The sequence below is a fragment of the Ambystoma mexicanum genome, chromosome 5q (genome assembly GCF_040938575.1).
Source record: "Ambystoma mexicanum isolate Mex_15411 chromosome 5q, UKY_AmexF1_1, whole genome shotgun sequence".
In the NCBI taxonomy this organism is placed as follows: domain Eukaryota; kingdom Metazoa; phylum Chordata; class Amphibia; order Caudata; family Ambystomatidae; genus Ambystoma; species Ambystoma mexicanum.
In genome coordinates this window covers 1,255,200,681-1,255,219,741 of record NC_090933.1, presented here as the reverse complement: position 1 = coordinate 1,255,219,741, position 19,061 = coordinate 1,255,200,681, and the positions used below count along the sequence as shown (strand labels likewise).

The following is a 19,061-nucleotide window of genomic DNA, read 5'->3' as shown; positions in this document are numbered from 1 at the left end:
TACCGGTGTCGGCGTTGCAGCAGGAGGCAGGGAGCAGTCTAATAGACTCTCACCTCAGGCTCACACACTCAGTCTAGCAGCACGTGTTGCTGCAGCTGCCTGCAGCTATTGCCGGCTTCTGGAAGGTGAGGAGGAGGCTGGCAGGCTGTGCAGCAGTGCCCTGCGTACTCCAGGCAGGGCTGGGCTGGCACATGCCGTATTCCCTGGGGTTGGGGGAGGAGGGGAACGCACAAGCAAAAGTTGTTGTAAACAACTCTTGCTCGTGCTCCTGCATCGTTCTCCTCCTTCTCCCCATCCCCCACTGTTATTGTGAATGGAATAGAAAGAATACACCTGGCTGGGCCCGCGACTGCTGCATGCAAACTTCAGAGTCTGAAGTTTGCACGCATCAGTGCACGTGGCACATGCTGCTGCAGAGCAGCACAAATTGGGGGGGGGGATAAATGCTATTGTATCCCCCCCTTAAGATTGTGGGGGGATTTGTCCCCCCCATGTCCTACGCCCATGGTGCCAGCCGCCGGTCCATTTGAACTCTCATAACCCTTGTCCTAGTAAACGTGGGGAAGGCAACTATTATTTAAGCCATTGTGACATTCCTTTTACAAACACATTTCTTTCTCTATTTTCCTACACACATTTGTTGTATTAGGAGGGCAAGGTTACATTTATTTAGAATAGGCCACTTTGTTTTGACTAAGACTGACAAGGACTGGTTTTCTTTTATTTCATGTTCGAGATTACTCCCATGTTTGGTTGAGGGCAAGTTAGAAATTGCTCCAACCCCAGCCATTATTTAATGAAGGTTTTTTAACTTGAATCTCTTGTCTTGTATTCTGTACTGTTAATGCCATGCCTTCAAGTGGCCTACAACTCAATTGATAAAAATTGGGGGGGCCCGTGTATACGGAGAAAATGCCATTCTAAAACCCAATACCTTACCAAGAATGGTAGGACAAGAGCAGAGAACTCACAGCTCTTTCAAGGAAAGTTGTAATTCCTTTCCCTTTATAAAAAGACAATATACTTTATCCCCCTTTTCCATAAATGGGGACGAGTCTACGGAAAACTCCTGAGAACCCACTAAAACCATTAAGGTAGGAATACATTTATTTCCCTTGACCAGACAAACCACCCTGCACATTAAGAAAAGAGTGGGAAGTAATATGTACCATCTTTTCTTCCCAGAGGCCTGTCAAATACCTGGCAGAGATAAAGTGATAAAGTGATAATTTCCCTAGTGAATAAGGCAGAAGTACCATACCACTCTCATGTATCGTATACCCCTATGTGAAACAAGACAGAAGAAGGGGTTTAGGGTGTTACCCCTTCTAGCCAACGGAGAAGAATTCAAATTAGCCCTCTTAATCAATATCGGTTTATATATTAGATTTAAGAGGGCTGAGCCGGTGGGATTCCTGGTTTATGAAACCCTTTGTGGAATTCCGGCCCCACCAGATCTTGGGCCGGGAGACGAGGAAACCACAGAGAGTCCACCAAACAAAAAAAAGGCCAACATTTTTATTAGAGCGATTTACAACGGGAGGAAACAAAAATCACTGCCTCTAGTTATGCGATAATTGAGTCAAATCCACTTGGGGAACCCTCTGATAATTTTATCCTGCAGGGAAATCATTCCTTTATTTCTCCAACATTTCTCTGTGATCAAAGGTCCAATGAAACCTGCATAACAATCCCAGATCATTATACCCTTAACCAAGCTGGGAACTCAATCATCTTACCAATCCCCTCATCTAGTGAGAAAGTGTTTGTAGTATCCCAGATCTTGGGACATCCCAAAGATCTGGTTGATGCCACAGTGGAAGGAAAGGGTGAAAAGAATTGCAACTACTTAGAGGAGGGATATGAGTATCCTACGGGAAATCTAGACCTAGAACGGAAGCAGTTTTTGTGTGAACGGTTAGAACCCATCTCCTTTTGCTCCCTCACCATTTCCACTGCCCCAGAAGAAAGTATTCTCCCGAATAACCACCAAAACTTAGGGGGGACCATTTGTAAAAACCAGACCTCATGAAACCCTAACGAAATGCCAACCTCTCCATTAAAGTCAGTGAATAACCTCCATATCCAAATAGTATCTGTGCTGTTGAGCAGCCAAGAAAATGGCTGCTTAGGCTGAGAGCTCCAGTCCCACGGAAACCTGTTTATGCAACAACCCTGTTCTTATCCATTGGTACGGCACTGCAGTGTATTCCAGTCGTAGCGGTTAAAGTTTGGAATATGTTGCCTTAACCCAGCGTTGATCCGTGCCTTGTAGGAGATGCAATAAGACCTTGTGGTTTGTGCGGACACTGAGGTGAGCGAGGCCTGAGTGGCATAGCGCTGTGGGACAGCTGCCTGGACCGCACAGACCCTGGACCGGGGTAGCCCTGAACGGTCGCTACGGTGAATAATCAACTGGTACTAATCCGGTCAGTGCTCCAGACTCCCGGCCTCGCCGCCTGGACCCTGGCTGCGTTGATGCGGCTGCTGGATTCCCCTGATCCCGTCCCAGACCAGCAAAACCCTGCGCCACTGCGAGGGTGCACGGCGACTGGCTGGAGACGCCCCTTAATTAGAGGCGGACACACCAGGCTTTCTCCCACACTGGATGCCTGGATTCAGCGTTGTTGGATGAGCTCGGCGCCGTGGAGGTCCCTGCAGCCTCGCTCTACTGAGGCTCGACCACTGGAAGCCATCCTGAAAGCCCGCATGACCTTTGGGCGGCGGCCCTGCCTACCGGCTGACCCCTCCTGCTTGTGCTGTGGCTGGGGAGCTGCCACTTGGCCTGCTGCACTCGCCGTCCCAGACCCCCCAAGGAAGTGGGAAACCAAAGGGTGTTGGGCTGACTGTCCAGGTGCCTGCGGACCAATCCTGTCTGGATTCTCATCGGGCACCGAACTTGTTGTACGAGCACCCCTCTCTGATAGCGGGGAACCCGGCCATTGGAGCCTGTGTCGGCATAACTTTGATTTATAGCTGTAACAAACGCACCGGGAGTCGATGCTCTAAGATCAAAACTGGCCTTCACACTGCCCATACAAACTTGAGGATCAAGTCTAGGGCCCCTGCCCGATATCCTGACCATCCGTGGCTGGGGACTGCCGCCCTTGAACGTAGTTGCGACTGTGGAACGCTGGCTATCCCCAAAACCATTAGAATCTGAAGACTGTTGTTATTCGGTCCAGACCACAGTCGCATAGGTAGTGGAAGCCATATATTTGAACCTGTGATTTTGACTTTGGTCTGCTGGGGGACGCCTGGTCCTGGCTGTGGGCAGTGTTTGTGGTGCGGTATGCTCTCATGCTTCTCTCAATGCCTGGTCTTGGGCCACCTGGGCCCATTTGAGAGGACGGCTCGTCCCTGTGTTCTAAACCCGTTGAGTCAGAAGGCTTGCGCAACTCCTGGAAACAACGGGGTGCTGTCACAGTGCTTGGCGCGCTTGCCCAACACATATTCTTGAGAGAGCGGGACAGTCACTACATCTGGGCGTCTTGTTGCTGGTGACTGTGCCATGGGGTGCCTCTGACATCTCCTGAAAAGGTCCTTTATGCTTGCCTATCTTGCCCCACGCTGTGGCTCTTGTGAACGGTGTAGTGGTCTGGCCTCTATAACCTGTGTCAACACTCTTTCAGTGCCCTTACAACTACACTCATCTGGACAGGTGCTCAAGTGGCTGCCTGGCTCTCACTTAGCCCTCCCATCATTCAAGCGGGTTTGGATTGCTTTATACCGACACCAACCTGCTCTCCTAGCTGCCCTCGTCATTGGACTGTGGCCAATTCTGCACGGAAGCCCACCCCCGCTTGTATCTCACTTAAATCCTGACTTTGAGTCAGTCCGAGATTCCAATAGGGTGATCCTCTGCTGGTAGTTAACTGCAACATCATCTCCCCTCTTTCAGAACTTTGCTCAACAGCCCTTGGTTCGCCCTAGCACTACGGCTCATACAGCGTCTGTCACCCTGTCATTGCAGAAGAGCAAAATGACAAAGGATCTGGCGGTAAGAAAAAAGGGCCAATGGATTCCTTCACCTACACCCCTGCCAAATCCTTGGGGGCTACGGATATGATGACTGAGGGTGACCATGTCTCGACCTCTGGTGCTTCATGTGACGATCACATATTGACGGCAATGCACAACTGTTTCATGGCAGTCAACATGAAGTTTGACGATATTTTGTCCACCATTGGCTCTCTCAAATCTGAATTGGAAAAATAAAGTGCCCGGATAACTGAGGCAGAAACGAGGATCAGTGATACGGTTGATGGGCATGACCGCGCCATCAGGCAGCTGCAGCAGGTGGTCAATCAAATCTGAAACAAATGCGAGGACCTGGAGTCACGCTCAAGGTGCAGCAATATACCCATAATTGGAATTCCGGAGGTGGCCTCAAGGGCACGATGGAAACTTTTGTTGAAAACCTACTAAAATCATTATTCGATCATTCAAGCTTCTCCTTGCACTTCCTGGTGGGGCATGCGCATCGAGTATTGGCTCTTGTCCCCAAACCTGGGTCCCGCCCGCACCACCTTGGCTAGACTACTAAAGTACTGGGATAGAGACTTGATGCTACAGATGGCCAGAGAAGAGGGAGCACTCGGGTATGAGTCTGCAGACATTCACATCTACCCTGACTTCTCTGCCAATATAGGAACTCTGCGGAAATCGTATGGTCTTGTCAAGAAAGAGTTGTGCATCAGACAGGTTCCCTATGCACTGATGTTTCCAGCCAAGCTGTGGATCCAACCCGGCGGAGGAGTGCATTTCTTTGGAAACCTGGCCGAAGCTATGGTCTACAACGAAACCTCTATTCCTATCCCCCTACCAAGGCGCAATGTCAATCATGGTCGCCTTTCTAGCCCGCACAAGCCTGATTCATGGACAATTGACCAGCGTGGTACTCATGTTGACCTCTCCTATTATAGTGCCGTACATGGTCAGCTAATATTTGTTTAATTGGGACCAGCTGCAGACACTGCAACCAGCTAAGCGATAGCAGTTTCTGTTCACAGAGCACCCCAGGAAGTTTCCAATTTTTAAAGTTGGGGTCCATCCTCAAGTTGGGGATGATGAAGTGGGAGGTGGGATGGCCGTTATGGATGTGGGTGGGGAACATCACGAAGTTGCGTTAGAAGATAAGGGCGAGAGGTGGGGGGTTCGCTGAGCTGGGGGTAAATGACGAGCAAGTAGAACACAGGTTCCAATGGTTTGAATGTTTTGAAGATGTATTTACAAGTACTTATCTTTTTTTAAAAACAGCGCAGGCTGTCCCTCTACACCACACTGAAGTACTACGCTGTTTGTTTATGCAAGTGAGTTGTGTTTTCCAATTAAAAGATTCATGATACTATGGGAGACAAGATCGCATTCCTGACCTGTAATGTTCGGGGCCTCAATCACCCCATTAAGTAACGCAAGGTAGCAGCTTATCTTAACCGTCATGGACCAATTGTGGTAATACTGCAAGAAACTCACGCCCAGGGGTCACTCAATTAAAGGTTCGTTCCCAGCTGGGGACCCTAGCGGTACTACACCGATTATTTATCGCTGCAGGCAAGGGGGGTTATGACCCTGATACACCGATCGCTCCCCTGCCAGGAAACAAAGTGCACTATAGACCCCCAGGGGAGGTATGTGATCCTTTGGGGCAAACTAGCCGGCATTGACCAACAATTGTAAATATTTATGGCCCAAACTTAGATGACCCTGAATACTACGGCCAAGTGATGGGTATTCTAATAGGGGGCTGCCGCTCCCGGATAATCTCGGGAGCCGATTTTAACTCAATCCTGAACTGTGTGGTTGACCGATCTAGGGCTTCCCAACGCAAGTTGACTAATGCGAGCCGCACTATTTTACATATTATGCAATAAATTGAACTGGCTGACGCATGGAGGGACCAAAATCCTGGAGTTCATGTATTAACGTACTACTCATCGGTGCATGATGCACAGTCCAGGATTGTTTATTGGCTGGTTGCGGCCACGCTTATGGCTCGGGGGCAGGAATATAGGATTCTCCCTAGAACCATATCAGACCATTTGCGGGTCACGTTGACAATAGTTTGGGATGGCCCCGGGGGCCCTCGACCCCCCCCTGGCGTATGCCCCCCCCTCCTGTTTACTAGATCCATATTCTTGGAGACACTACGCAATGAGGTCACAGAATTGTTTCATAGGAATAAGGCATCTGTCCAACGCTATTCAAAAATTTGGGAGGCGTTTAAAGTGTGGCTATGGGGCAAGATGATTTCCATCTCCACAGGTACCTTGCGTGAAATGAGAAGGGAGCTGGACGGCGTTGAGGCCACCTTGAAGCAGCTACAAATTGAATATTGCACTACACACAACAGAGCACTAATGGGTCTCATCAAAGGGAAATTGCTGAAGTTTTCGGAACTGGCGGATAGAGAAGTCCACCTGATGAATCAGCCCATTCAGGCGCAGCCCATTCAGGCGCAGCGCTATGGGGAGGCTGATAGACCAGGCCGGTTCCTTGCTGGCGCCATTAGATCTGAGAGGAGGGCGCAACACATCACCAGCATCAAAGGGATTTCTGGGACCCTCCTTACTGACCCTGAGGCAATTAATGCAGAATTCCATCAATACTATAATACTCTATATGCTAACTCCGATAGATGCACTTTAACAGAGTTGACTGGCTACCTAGATGAGATCCCACTCCCAATGTTGGCGCAGGAAGAACAGCTAGCACTAAATCAGCCATTCAAATTAGATGAAATTACAGAGGCAATAATGGTTCTCCCATCTGGAAAGGCACCCGGTCCCGATGGTATAGGTATCGAACTTTACAAGGAGCTCTGACTAATCCTAGCCCCCAGGATGCTGAGGTTTTGGGGGGAATCCCTCCAATTGGGTTGCCTACCCCCCCTCACTCTCGGAAGCCGTAATCAGCATACTATTAAAACCCAACAGACCGGCCTCAGAGATGTCCTCATATAGACACTTATCATTAATCAATGCTGACACCAAAATGTATGCCAAGTTACTGTCCACTCATGTCCTACCTTATATATCGGCCCTGGTCCACCCGGACCAATCCTGGTTCATATCCGGCCGCTCCACAGTGTTTAACTTGCGTAGACTATTCTGTATCATGTGGCTGCTTCGCTGGATCCCGAGAAGGCTTTTGATTCCGTCTCATGGCAATTTCTTTTTGCAGTGCTCTGTTGGATGCGCTTTGGGGATCTCTTTGTACAGTTTGTTAGACTTTTGTACGCTGGCCCCACAGCCAGAGTCTGCACTGGCAGCACGCTGTCTCCCCTGTTCCAATTGGGCCACGGCACAAGACAGGGCTGCACATTTTCCCTGTTACTCTTCGCCCTGACGATTGAGCCTCTTCCAACTATAATTCAGCTATAACATAGCCACAGGGGTTTACATATAGCTGGTCCCAGAGGCGTTGCTGGGGGGGTGGTTTAGGGGGCTATAGCCCCTGGTCTTTTGGGTGTAGCCCCGGATAGAATCTTAGGGTCTACAACCAAAAGGCTAGCTAGCCCCGGGTCCCGGCAATCCCGACATTAGTGTAGCCCCGGATCTTTTTCAGACCTAGCAACAACCCTGGCTGGTCCATCACAGATTATATCTCTCTACGCGGATGACACACTGCTATATATAAGAAACCAAATACAAAACCTTGCACCATTGTTGGAAGAGGTCCACGCTTTCTCAACATACTCTGGGTACTGCATTAATGAGTCAAAGTCGGAGTTGTTCCCGCTGACCAATGCCACTCATGTCCTGGCTGATCTTAAGGGTTTCAGATGGGCTCTGCACAAATTTAAATATTTGGCACACTAGTTTCCCGCTCACAGTGGTCTTTATTGGCAGATAACCATGAGGCATATCTGGCAGTACTGGCAGACAAACTCAGTCTGTAAGCTAGATTCCCGTCTCAATATATCGGAGGCTCCCAATGCTGAAAATTATTGTTGTTCCTAAACTGTTGTACTATATTAACAATATTCCTGTCTGGAACCTTCTTCATTAAATTCCGCTCCATGGCAATCATTTACACTTGGTGTACTGGGGTTCCACAAATGAGCTGGGGGGGACTGTCCAGACCTTTCGAACAAGGCGGCCTCCAGGCCCCCATCTTCAAACTCTATTACGTCGACTTCCAGGCACAGTACGCAAGCTATTGGTATTCTACTCGGACTGCCCGCCACACATGGCCTTAAAGACATACAGTGCCTCCCCCTCAAATTTAAAATCTATCATTCTTGCGAATCTGCATGCGGACACTTGCACATTTGATCCCGTTCGTGCAACAGTAAATGTGTGGGCAAGATTGTGTAGGAAACTCGCAGTGGTGACGTACTGTAGAGCACTCCCCCCTTCGGAGGTGTCCTGGTCTCCCCCCGATGTTTGACCAAGTCATTCAAAGCACATGGGATCTTGGCGAGGCCCTAACGCTACATCTCTTTCCATATGGGGCCTTTTTAACACATGAAGACTTTAAGGCTAAATTAGGTGAGAACCCCATAAGAACACTTCAATGCTTTAGAATGGGAACAGCGGTCTGAAGTCGCAGGCTCTCGTTCCCTCTCGAACCCAATGTTTGCAAACCATAGGGGATGGTAGTTACCAGTAGAGAAACTAGGAGACTGGTATCCAGGTTGTATAAAGCGTGTCAGGAAAATCAAACTCCCATCCACAACTCCAAAGGGAAATGGGAAAAGGATTTGGGTATGACAATAAATGATGAACAGTGGTTGCGATGGTGCCGGCTGACAAGAGGTTTCCCTCAATGCCTGGTTTAGATTGATACAATTTAAGGTACTAAACAAACTACATTACACTCCGGCACAAGTAGCAAAGTTCACCCCAACAATCAGTGGCGAAAACATGAAATGCGGTGCACCTACTTCAGATTCTTTACATATGTACTGTTGCTGTCCACGGATCGCCTTATTCTGGGGCTCAGTAGCCGAAGCCCTGCATAATATCACAGATATCCCTCCTTCACTTTCTCCACCCAAATACTTGCTTGGGGACATAGGGAAGGTGACTGTGAAGATTTGGCGGCTTTTTTCAATTTGGGTTGTCTGATCACCAAAAAAAGCATATTGAAACACTGCAAATCCAAATCTGCCCCTGATGTTTCAGAGTGGTTCAGGGAAATGACTTATGCTAATTAATGGGAGGAGGGCTACATATCGTTGATTACATCCAGCTGCAGACCCAAGGACATATGGGAACCATTCCTTGAATATCTGTGAAAAACTACTTGGACCCAGTGAATGCACGATGAGAAAACGTATCTAATACTATGTGTCGACTTAATGTATTATGGTTTGTTGATTGTTACTGTTACATGACAAGAATTTTACGAACTCGCATGTATGTTTTCAGAGGTTGTACGTTTGCCACTCTCAGTTAATTTACGAGTCTAGGTACTGTGATCAGAAATCTCATCTATCAGATCAGGGGGACCCAGTAATCATTAGTCCTGACATTAAACTGTCTCTTTTCTGTCAGGAGGCAGGTCATAGGGAACAGTACTGCCCCATTAATGAAATACGTCCTACTACCACCTTATGCTACAGCCCTAATCAGGACAAACAAAGCAGAAAGTATACAATTGAATCACCCTGTGCTAGTATTTTGTATATCCAACCGACTGAAACACCAGGTGAGAGAGAAAAGAAACATAAGAACCCACGCTCCCAAAGAAAAAAGAAAATCCCAAGAAAAGCTAGTACCTTCTTCTATACTGGGGATAAAACTACCTTTCAAATCCCAGTCCTTATAGGAGAAAGAACTGTATAGGCCCAGTTGGACAGTGGCAGGAAGAAATGCGCGATACATTCTGTCCTACTTTCCAAAGGATGGAAGAAAGCAGGAAGGAAGAACACCATTTGTGTCCACGGCCATGAGGAAAGCCATCCCCTAACACAAGTCCATGTTACCATCTTTGAAAGTGATTTGTATCTAACCATGGCAGTCATCCCCAAACTAGCAACCCAATTAATCCTAGGGACTAATTTACCCCAATTTGATCAGTGGGCTTCGAGGGTGGCTCAAAGGAATACCAAAGGGACTTTTAAAAAGGAACAGCATTTTTTGAAGGGGTCTAACCCAAGAGTTATGCGATATTCTCTGGCCTCACAAACCCACTGCTTTCCAGTTGAACATTAAAAGGGCCAGGAACCAAGTACCATCAGTTTCCCTTTGAGGTTCTACTGTAAAGCAGTTTCGTCCAAATGGAATTGGGGAAGGCTATGTGAAAAACCTATGGGCTTTTTCCCCCTTAACTCCATTAAACTCCCTCGTTCAGACCATGGAGGTGGACTATCAAAGGAGAAGTATCTGGGTAAAGGGTCCTCGAAGACTGAGGAGGGACAGTCTAGAGATGGGACAGGATGTTCCCCCTTCTGATGGGGACCTACCCCATTTTAGGGGACACTACAACTCCCATAATCCCATTTCCCCACTTGACTGCCTAAAGACTGAGACCAAGAAGAGTCAGGTTGGAGCTATGAAGATTACCAATAGGAACCAATGGTCACTAGATACCTATGGGCACTCCATTTTGTCCTTTTAACAAGGAAAAGGAAGAGTCAGGCAGGGCTGGGCAACCACTCGCACCTGACTCCTGTTGACTCTCTCAGCAAGTATAAAAGGTGGAACAGCCATGCACACTTTGAGTGTGCTGGGGATGCTGGATGCTGCACAAAGGCCAGAAGGATCGAACACCAGTTGGAGGGATCCTGGAGAGCCTGGAAGGACTCCAAAGACACTGAGCCTGTGAGTACAGGGGAGGCTGCAGTGTGGCGAGGGAGCTGTGACCCCAGGTAGCCAAACCAGGGGAAGCTGGGGTTACCTGGCAGTGCCCAAGCCAGATCGCCTGCCCTGGGTAAGATACTGATGCCCAGGCCTCTGAGGGGCAGGTGGTGAGACACTGACCTCCGGAAAATCCCCTTGAGAAAGCCTACTGCTCCCAAAACTGCCAGTATGCTGTTTAGGGGAGCTGGCAAAGTAGGAGCAAAATAAGAATGAGGTATTGTGGGACGTGGAGTCCAGAATTAGATACATTTTTGTTGAGAGGCTGCTTGAGGCTTGAGACCAGACTGAACCGACATTGCAGAGCTGAAGAAATGAGGAGCAACCGAACGGGCGAGCATGAAGATTGTGCAACGGAGATCCCGAGTGATTAGATCCCGTGCGAGAGGGATCTCGAGAGAAAGTCCAGGTTGTCCCTTCGCGGACCTCTCTGCAAGCGGGCCGGCGTGTCGAGCAGAGGGACACGCTTACGGCCAGGTGCTCGAAGAGCAGCCCGCTTCCCCCCCGACGGTGAAGCAAGGTTGGGGAGGCAACCGGCGGAAGCAGCAACAGCCATCGAGGAAAACGAGAGGCGCTGCTGACAAAGAACTCGGAACACACGACCAGTGAGTGGTGAGAGAGACAGTTGTGTGGGGAATGAGGAGAAAGACTTCAAAGTGAACGTTACCTCATAGCATAGTTATTTAATTTTGACAAAGTATACAGCGAGCCACTAGAAGGAAACAAACAGCGAAAACCACACGTATGTTGTAGTGAGAAGCCGGGGAAAGGCTGCAGGAAGAGTTTGGTGAATAACAAACATTGTGAAAGGGGCCAAGGGGCCTGACAGGAAAAGTTGAACACATTTTTCTTTAATTGGAAGTTTGTTCTGGGAAACATCGAATTGGTCAAGTAAAGGTCTGAGCTAAATCCTTACATTTTTGTAAGTCCTAGATTCACGCATCCTTTAGAACAGAGAGTGCTAAGAAGGTTTGAAGGTTTGGGGAAGGGATCCTCAAGTGGTGATTAAAGAGGTAACATTGCAGGCTCGGGCTTGAGCTCGACTGAGGGAAGCCTGTGAGAACTTGTGGTTAAGCATTCTAGGCCCGAGCCCGACTGAGGGAAGCCTGTGCAAGCTCGAGCCCGACGGTGGGAAGCCAGCATGAACTTGTGTTTAGAGACACTCAGAGAATTGAACTGTGTATTGGTGCTATGGCTAAGGAAGCTTGAAAGACTGATGGAAGTATTGAGCTGATCCGGCAAGCCAGAGTGTGTTATACTTGATGAGACTGTGCCAGCCACCGTTCCATTTGAACTCTCAAAACCCCTCTGCTATTAAACATGGGGAAGAGAACTATTATTTAAGCCATTCTGACATTGCATTTGCAAATACATTTATTTCTTTATTTTCCTATACACATTTGTTGTATAAGAAGGAGGGCAAGGTTAGGTTTTTTTGTTAGTATAGGCCACTTTGTTTTGACTAATACTGACAGGAACTGGTTTCCTTTTATTTCATGGTCGAGATTACTCCCATGTTAGGTTCAGGGCCAGTTAGGAATTGCTCCAACCCTAGCCATTATTTAATAAAGGTTTTTGAACTTGCGTTTCTTGTCTTGTATTCTGTACTGTTGCCTTCCTTACACTGTATTTGTTACAAGACTACAAGGACAGATGACGGGTGTGCTGCATTCCTTACCCTTCCGCCTGTGCCTTTATATTATCAGTTCCAGTAAATAAAGCCTATTTCTGGAAAAGTTGCCTGTATTCCTATTTTTGAATATGACTAGAGGCATGCAATCCTTAAATTTCAATCATTTGGGACAGACTTGGTTTCTGGGGGTGAGGGAGCAAGCCTAGCTCTGCCCCGGCCCTAAAAACCGTTAAGATGGCCATGAGGTGCGGCACACTGGTTAGCCCTGTTAGACTTAAATGGAGTGCATATGCCTTGGTAACCCACTATCTAGAACCCTGGTCAACCATACTCACAATATACTAGGATAGCCAGAGCACATTTCGAGCCCCTCAAGCACCAATATACAGCACTCTCCACCTATCGATCACCTCCTTACACAACTTCTAATGCTCTGCACCAGCTCTTACATCTACACATCGCTTCTTTTTCCGGTCAATGCATCCAAAGCTGAAAAAGGTCCCGCTGGACTAAGTGCACCTTAATTCTGACAAGGTTAACACGCTTTGAGACTACTATGATGGTGCCCTGGCACTGTATAAAAAACGTAATTATTATAATATTTCCGGTATAGGAGGGGTGTGTGGATTGGGGGAAGCTTAAGCTCATCCAATCCATCCATGCTCTAAACTACATTTGCCTGTTCGAGCACATATCAAGTCCATCTCAACTAATTATTCTCCCACGTACACCTAGCTGGTAGTATGAGATGTCCCATCTAAAATGCACCTCTAAAATTATCAGTGGTTCAGCCCTACAAAGCTAGCTGTCTGCACTCCTGCTTGCTCAAACTAGATTAGTAGAGTCCACATGCACCCAACCTTAAACCCACTCTATTCCACCTCACTACCTTGCCTTACCTACCTTCTCCTGTGTGCTCGCTGCTCCCACTTTGTCGAACTCCCTCTCATCCCACCACCTCTCATCCTCCTACTCTAGCCCAAGGTCTAGAAACACAGGCATGGGCACAATGCTCATTATTCACTCTGCCAGAAAAGCCTTTTACATTAAATGTGTTAGAAACTGGAGTCACAATCCACTCATTCACTAGCTTTAATTAGTGTGCCACGATTCTTGTGGACCTTTGCACGCACTCCCCAGAAACCTGTTACATGGAAGGTAGCACCAATCATGAAAGAGAGGTCTCCAAATCTATCTACAAAATGTGCTTTTCACTTGCTGTATCTAAGCCTAATTATACATATTTACATTGTTGGCCACATATTTCGCTCAACGTGTATTGGGACTGCCTTGGAATCCAGACACAGTTCTTGCTGTTTTTTCTGATTTTCATGTTAAAAAATGTTCTGTTTGATTTTAGATTTGAGGTTTCTTCATTTTTGAAATTGTCTATTGGCATCAGCAACAATATCAGTGAAAGAAGCCTGTTGCAGCTAAATCAAGAGGTAAGCGATGTACAACCAATGTATGACAGAATTCTTTTGCACTTTTTTACAAGTGGCATATTGCAAGTCAATTAGGGTACAATGTCATAAGGGGGCAGATGTCCCATCTCTCAGACATGGCAAAAAATATATAAACAAGCTCAGCAAAACAATTAAGTGTTCAGCTAGCCAATTGTAGCGGTGAAAGGCTCGGCAGAAGTCTTTCAGCTGAGCAGATTCTGTTTAAAATCTTCTGTTTTTGAGGCTTTCTTAAACTTGATTCTTTTTTGTGGTAAAGCCGAGAAAGGACATTCTGGGCACACAATACAAGTTGTTCAGCAGTACTTTATTAATTAGCTCAATAAGGAAGGGTCTGGACTAATGCGTACATGATCTAGAGCTTTCACTAATACTAACAAGGATTGACTGGTGAAACAGTTCAGGAATCGACCGACGAAAAGTGGCTCTTTGGAGGTTTTCACCACCTTTTCGCTCAGGTTCTAAATCATAAAGTAATCCTATTTTTTATAGTCCGTGTTCCCTCTCGTGTCCTAGATTGCCAATAATATTCCAAGGGATGTAGCCAATACGAAAGTCCAAAAACCTAACCTTAATGAGCCTTTTAGCCTCCTAGCTTCCCTAAGCTAATAAAGCAAATGTTTCAAAATGTGGCCAGTCAAATAGTCATATTCCTAGTCTCATAGGTCCATCCGCAAGCTAGTCAAAACCAAACAAATAAATGTTTCTGGCAATGCTCCTTCAAGAGCTACTAACAGTCTTGTCTTTCTTTCAGCCTCTCTACTTTTACCCTTCTTTTTAGGCCCTCTCACAATGTATCTCGGCTTTCTCAACAAGCTTGTCTGAGTTGACTATCACCATTGCTAGGCTTCTCCCTGCCCTCCAGTATTCCTGCTTCTTGTAAAATGCTGTCCCTCCTGGACCATAAGATTCTTAGTATTCTAATCGGATCCCTCCTGCACCTTGGCTTTCTCATAATTCTCAACAGGTCCTTTCTGGACTTTCACTTTTTTCAGATCCCTAGGTCCGGTCCACAAAAGGTCCCTCTTGGACCTTGCCTTTCATCATGTTCAATGAAAGAAAGGGTAAAGCGGGCCCCACCTTAAACAAATATTTTTTTTTACCATTGAACATCCTTATCCAATTATCAATATATACCCCCAAGGGATGTAGTATACCATTTGTGGCAGCTACAATAGGCCTGCCTAGTGGTTTTATAAGACGCTTATGTATTTTTGGTAATACATAAAATACTGGGGTTTTAGGATGATCTATGATATGATATGATAGGTTATTTATAACACGCTTAATACCCAGAGGTTTCTAAGCGCGGACGCGCGACTCAAATCTGTGTTGCTTCGTGTCGTCTTGCTTCCAAGGAGAGCATGTTGCCGCTGAGCTATCCTCCCAAGAGGACACAAAACACTTTTTTTTTTCATTGATCCAAACCAACTTCAGTGTAGTTAAGAAGTGTAGGTAGATTAAGTAGATTAGGTTGGATATCCTTTTTTATTTTTTTTATTTGTGGTTTGGTTTATTAAAAAATTTCACAATATATCATACTAAAATTAAATCCAGCATACAATAGCATAGAAAAGAAAGCGAAAAAGAAAAGATAATGAATCAATTCAGTAGTAATAGATCATTCCATCATCAAGTGCATAGTACAGTCCTAAAACAACTTCAAGATAGCATCATGCAATTAAAACCAACATTTTAGCAACAAGATAACATTTGAACATCAAAGTGCATAGTGCAATTCTAGAAAGCTACCAAAATGGCAGGAATTACTCTAACAGCGTGGGTGAGCGGGACCGCTTTGTTTTAAATCTTATCTGATAAGTAAACTTTCACTAGATAGGTCAATCAAGCCTGGGGTACCCATTCAAAAAAATGCCTTCGCATGGAGCATTGGAAAAGTAGCAATATGTGGTTCTAGGCTAAAGAGCCAATGGTGCTGGTTGCACACCCTTTGTCTAGCCCGGCGGCTAGAGAATCATTAAATGGTGCTTTTGATGCAATTTTCATGTATTTACTGTTCATTGATAGAGATAACACCAACTCTCTTTACTGGTAAAAAAAAAAGCTGTATTTCTGTAAACAAATTACCACAGTAAGCGGCCAATGCCAAAATGCTAAAAATGTCAATGCATTTCAGACAACATGTACATCATCAGGCTAATAGCTATATCAATCATATAAACTTAAGCTCCCTCAGCCTTCACGTTTGGCTGCTAGCTGAGCTACCTCAGCTAGCACTGCACCCATGATCCCTCACGCGTGTAGGACCCTCAAATTGTTTTTTTCCGCCATACTTGTCAGAAGCATAGTTGCGGAGTTCCCTGGCTTTCAGCCATTTATCATATTTATTAAAAAATCCCTGTTCTCAAATCCCACGTCGAAGATCGACGCCAGTACTTGAGACCAAGGATGAACAACCGTCGAGACTACACGACGGACTTTGGGCCTCGGAAGGCCACTGGTCTCGGCCCTGCAAGTAGGGAGAGTGGGGGGTGGACATACTAACACACACTCCTTTTTCTTACATATACCCGCCCGCTGCCAGATATTGACATATGGAGAGTACTCCATTTAAATTCTGCCCCAAGTGCAACCGTAAGTTCCCCTGGGTAGATAAACATAACACCTGTAACCTGTGTCTTCCAACGGACCTCCCTGAGGCGAACTGTAGAGCTTGTAAGCTCTTCAAAGCCATGACACTTAAGGACCGCTCAACCAAACATTGGGCCCACTACGCCAGGCAACTCTAGGCCATGGACGTTGTGGGTTCCTTCAGTGATGGCAGCAGCGCCACCGTATCGGACAGCGAGGGCACAGGGGTGTCGTAAGGGAACCCAAGCGCAAGCCCCCGACCTAGGAGTACTGTCCCGCAGGGCAGTTATGGGGACAACACTCGGCGGCAAGAGCGATACCCACACCTCTTCCTCTAAACACAGTAACCCCACGCGAGATTCGACACGCGTGTCGAGTGATCGGCAGAAGAAGGCACAGAGTGAGCGGTCCGCAGAATCGATGTCCTCTCGGCGTTCCAGGTCACGGTCGCCCCATGACATACAGCAACCGTCTACGATCGCTTGTTAAGAGTGCCACATTACCTAAAGTCACAGAGGTATGGTCGTCGGAAGACAAGTCCGACCTCTACCCCCAAGCAGCACATTCAAAGACTACTCCGGCAGTTCGTTCGACGCCTGCTTCCGAGATCCAATGTCCTTCTTCTAAGACTCCCGAATCTCGTGATCCCACCTCCGAATCTCGATGCAGGCGTCGAAAGATTCAGGAAAGTCAAAGGGGCCAGGAAAACATTCCTCTACACATGGGAAGGGGATAAACACCATAAAAAAGCCTCTGAACATGAGGTTCAGAAGGAGAAACACCCCAAGTCCTTAGAAAAGTTAAAGGCCACTGACCTTAATATTGTAAAAGGTGGATTCTCCGTCCTGCTCCTCGTGGCAGGGGCGCGTAGATGTGGGGGAGAGCAGTGACCAGGTTGCTTCACTGGTGCAAGCCCCCCTGTGGGAATCCAGGCCTGCTGCGACTCCGTAGGTTTGCTGCTTTACAGTCTTTATATGCAGTTCTTATGTTCCTATTAGTTCAAATAATAATGTCTTGCTTCTTTCCTTTTAGGTATGGCAAGGTATTTTGGTGGTATCATGCAGTTTGAAGATGAGCATGGGGCGGTAGGCGAAAGCGCGGTGTGCGCAATGTTGTCCGGTGAGTAATGCGCAGCGCTGTTTCGCCTTTTATATTGCTAACCTGTGTCTTTTCTCTTCTTGCAGGTCGCGATATTCCTCGCTGAGCGCCGTAATGTTCCAGCGATGATACTGACGTGGAGATGACTACCCAGGTAAGAATTGTGTGGCTTTCTTCGATCGGGAGGAAACGTGAGTAACCGCTTACTAATGCTGTCTTTCTTTGTCCTCTTTCCAGGTTATGGTATTCCAGGATGCATGCAGTGCCGGATGATGGAGTTCAAAACCTTCAGGTGAGAGGAACTGAAGTCGGCGATGGATTGAAGACAGGATACTGTTCCAGGTAAGTTTCGTAGTGCTCTTTCTCTCTCTGCAGGTCCTTTGTTTCAGGTAAGCTGGCATCTAAGAACTGGACACAGTGAGCGTTACCCTGCCCACATCAGAATAACGCGAAGCATGTTCTGCTGTTTGGGTGCGGTTTAAATAGTCTCAGGTAAAGTAGTCCAGGTATATTAGTCCCAGGCCTGCCACACCCTAAGTAGTCCAGGTAAAGTAGTCCCAGGCCTACAGCACCCAAAAGACTAGATCGCATAGCTCAGTTCCTTGTAACTGAGCTATGTGTGTGCCTTCATGTTGGCCGAAGCCCCCCAAGTTAAATAGTCCCAAGTAAATAGTCCCATTCTAATGTTGGCCTTCATGATGGCTATGAGCCTGGCGCCAAAGGCGCCAGGACTGACTCCAAGAGGGTCTTGGATGAGGTTTTAAGTCCTTTGACCTGGCCCTAACTGGAAGGCTGACTTGCCAGTGAGGGCCAGGGGTAAGGGTCATGACGAGGCTTATTGCAGAAAGCACAGTAATCAAGAGACACGCTTGGCTGAGGCAGTTGGGGTTTAAACCCGAGACCCAAGCCACCCTCGTTGACATGCCGGTGGAAACAAACGTCCTGTTTGGAAAAGCACTGGAGGAAGCCGTTAAAATGGCTAAGGACGAATATGACACCTTAAAATCCCTTAGCCAACTAACTAATAAACCCACTAACCAGCGGGGAAATAATAATTTTCGTCGCTCTCGCAGCCAAAATTCCCAGAGAGGGTCCCATTACTTTCTGAACCAAGGAACATCATGAGGCGGCAACCAACAAGCTACCCAGGGTTTCGCCAGAGGTCAAAAGAGGGGTCGTGGTAGGGGGAGAGGCAGCCCAGGTAGAGGTGCTACGCCTCCCAACAAACAGTGATGTTCTGCTCCGGGTCCCTTCCCATGCATCCCCAGTAGGGTGCTGCATTTCCACCTTCACCCAGGCATGGGAAGGGATCTGTATCGAACTATTGGAGAGTCCCCTCGACCATCCTCCAAGACAGAAAATACACTCCCTGAAGCACCAAAGAATCCTCCTCGAGGAGATTGTCATTCTTCTTGCAAAGGACGCGATAGAACTCGTCCCGGGCAACCAGGTAAACAAGGGTATTTATTC

The 19,061-nt window shown here is 47.2% G+C and overlaps 1 protein-coding gene across 1 annotated transcript in view; it reads left to right on the top strand.

The window, feature by feature from the left end:
* NAPRT (nicotinate phosphoribosyltransferase) overlaps nucleotides 1–19,061 on the top strand; it is a 1,537,890-nt gene that overhangs the window by 756,831 nt on the left and 761,998 nt on the right. Inside the window, exon 8 of the mRNA XM_069621760.1 lies at nucleotides 13,799–13,883. Coding sequence (XP_069477861.1) covers nucleotides 13,799–13,883 — 85 coding nt within the window. The remainder of the gene's footprint in view (nucleotides 1–13,798; nucleotides 13,884–19,061) is intronic.